Source organism: Alligator sinensis, unplaced genomic scaffold, assembly GCF_000455745.1.
Source record: "Alligator sinensis unplaced genomic scaffold, ASM45574v1 scaffold357_1, whole genome shotgun sequence".
Classification (NCBI taxonomy): domain Eukaryota; kingdom Metazoa; phylum Chordata; order Crocodylia; family Alligatoridae; genus Alligator; species Alligator sinensis.
Genome location: NW_005841942.1, coordinates 1,504,745 through 1,507,396, shown reverse-complemented (window position 1 = coordinate 1,507,396; position 2,652 = coordinate 1,504,745). Strand labels below are relative to the sequence as shown.

The following is a 2,652-nucleotide window of genomic DNA, read 5'->3' as shown; positions in this document are numbered from 1 at the left end:
TGAATGTTAATGGGATATATCCACGGGGGAAAAAAAAAGTAATTTTACTGACCAGACGCACTATACATAGGGTAAGATATATTCCCTGCCCAGTAGCCAAAGCCGGGAATGGCTTCTGAATATTGCCTTATCCTCCCTTCCTATCAAATGTACCTAATTATGTTTATGTACCAACCCATCTGTGTAAGTTAACTAGCTTCTTTTTGTTGTCATTGTTGTTCATTTTAGTGACTGAATAGGGGGGAAAAAGCCCAAATCTGGTTAAACAACGCCGAAAAAAATCATTTTTGTTTAACCTGAAATGTTTCATTTACTGCCAGATTAAATTTTTAATATATATAGTTTTTCAAAAGGATTAAACAATCCTCTTTTAAAAAGTTAATTAATTTTAAGGACATTTAAAACTAGAAATGGCAAAAATAATAAAAATAAAAGCCCTGTAGTGACATGTTGGGATGTTTTCTTAAATCTCTCTTTTTTGGAGAAGGTTTGGGGGTGGGGGGACAAAGATGGGAAGCAAACTATTTTTCAAATATGCCCTAAATTTATTAATAGTTTCAGTCATCCTCATTGTGGGCAAATTTATTTGTTGAAAAAAAATCACCCAACTTTTGTCTGCCAATGAAAAATTCCACGGCAAATTGCCAGGACTAGGAGCTGTGTAAAATGAAAAAAAAACATCCATGACAAATTAAATTAAAGCAATACAGGCAGCCATCATGAATGTGGTGTCCATTTTCATATTTTATTCAATAAAACTTGTTTTACATTTTCTTGTTGCTTTTGCAGAAATGTCAGTGTGCCATCGAATTGCTGTTGCATAGAAATCAGGGAACACTGACATAGCTTCCAATTCCAATGTGCTTCAGGGTACACATAGACTCGTTTTAATATAGTCTGCCTTGTGTCCTGGTGCTCTAATGCACAATTTAGTGCAGAGCAGCTATGCTGTCATTGGAAGGTTGCAGAACTGGTAGCCTTTCAGCATAGGTCAAAAGCATAGGGTTGCTATTCTATATCCAGCTTGCAAAGATCATTCATGTGAAAGAAATATATTGATTTTTAAATCTATCCCTTTCCAGTTCATACAAGGGAGCTCACCAATAAGCCTTTAGTCACCTCTCTGCAGGGTTCCTGCATCTTCCCTACATTTTCTGCACTATATAGAGACCAATCAAAATCTAACCCACTGTGAAACCAAATAATTCAGTCTTCGCTCAGAAACATGTTGTAGCCTCATAGAAATACCCAGTTAGTGCTGAGGAAACACTATATAAGTGTCTAAGTTTACTTATTGCAGGGGTTTAGGTTGTAGCCGTGTTGGTCTAAGGATATAGGCAGACAAGGTTCCTTGGGTGAATTTGATATCTTTTATTAGACCAACCCAAATGGTTGGAGAATAGTTATTAAGCAAGCTTTCGGGTTCAAAAACCCTTCGTCAGGCTCAGGAAGCTGCAGCAGTTGGCGTGTGCTCTTCCTGGATGGAATGAAAAGTAAAGAAGCCAGGGGCTGGGCTGGGCTGGGGAGTCAGTTGCCAGGCAGATTGTAATGTATCAAAAATCCAATGTCTATGTTTAGTCCCTGATCTCTAGTATCCAGCAGGTTGATGAAATGGAGCTCACAGGCTCGTCTCTGGGATGTGTTGTGTAAGTTTCCCTTGAGGATCAGGACTGAGAGATTGGAGAGAGAGTGGCCCTCCTGTGAGAAATGTGCCCCCACAGGTAATTGGGTGTTTCTGTCTTTGATGGATTTCGTACTTTGGGTCAAAGAAATGAAGAGGTCATAGAATATGAATGTGATGTGAGGCCTGCTGACCTCTTTTCTATGCAGAAACTGGAGGATCTCAGTGTGAAAGTGAAATCTTCTGCACTAGGGGAACTGCTAAATAAGCCCCAGATTACATTGGATGACTTGGACCTTGATAAAATAAAACTGCCATACTGTCCCCAACTTAATGAAAGGACTACAGACACTTGTTCAGTGCAGATATTAAAAGAACTCAAATGTAATACACCAGAGGAGCTATCCCCTGAGACAGCAACTGAGCTGCTAAACTTGGGCACTGAAAAATCAGGACAATTACCATTTCCTCACTTAAGTACAATAAGCCAGGGCCCCCAGGACCCAATGGTGATAGAGGATGTAAAAAAGGAAGATGAACAGACTATATTAGTAGACTGGGATCCTCATACTGGAAAACTGTATATATCTAGTTTGTCCAATTTTGAAAGTGATGCTTGTGAAGAAATATTTGAACATGAAAAGTGTGATGATCCAGCAAAAGAGGGGCTTTTGTCCAGACTGTATGAGAGGCAGGTATCTGATGAGCCCTCAGAGGACCAAGAAATATACCTCCAAAAATTTAAGGAACAATGGGGACTGCATGTAAAAATGGAAGACTGAGAAGAGATCCCAGAGACGAGCCTATGAGCTCCATTTCATCAACCTGCTGGATACTAGAGATCAGGTACTAAACATAGACATTGGATTTTTGATACATTACAATCTGCCTGGCAACTGACTCCCCAGCCCAGCCCAGCCCCTGGCTTCTTTACTTTTCATTCCATCCAGGAAGAGCACACGCCAACTGCTGCAGCTTCCTGAGCCTGACGAAGGGTTTTTGAACCCGAAAGCTTGCTTAATAACTATTCT

General features: G+C 40.0%; 1 protein-coding gene across 1 annotated transcript; it reads left to right on the top strand.

Moving 5' to 3' along the window:
- The first annotated feature begins 1,772 nt into the window (after positions 1-1,772).
- Positions 1,773-2,403, top strand: LOC112549650 (interleukin-20 receptor subunit alpha-like). The gene has a single exon (XM_025199399.1). It carries the CDS (start codon positions 1,825-1,827, stop codon positions 2,401-2,403), a length of 579 nt encoding a protein of 192 aa, XP_025055184.1. The 5' UTR covers positions 1,773-1,824.
- Positions 2,404-2,652: the final 249 nt, after the last annotated feature.

Bases quoted from the DNA above. Each gene is read 5' to 3' on its own strand.
- LOC112549650 (XM_025199399.1), top strand. From the start codon at position 1,825: ATGCAGAAACTGGAGGATCTCAGTGTGAAAGTGAAATCTTCTGCACTA.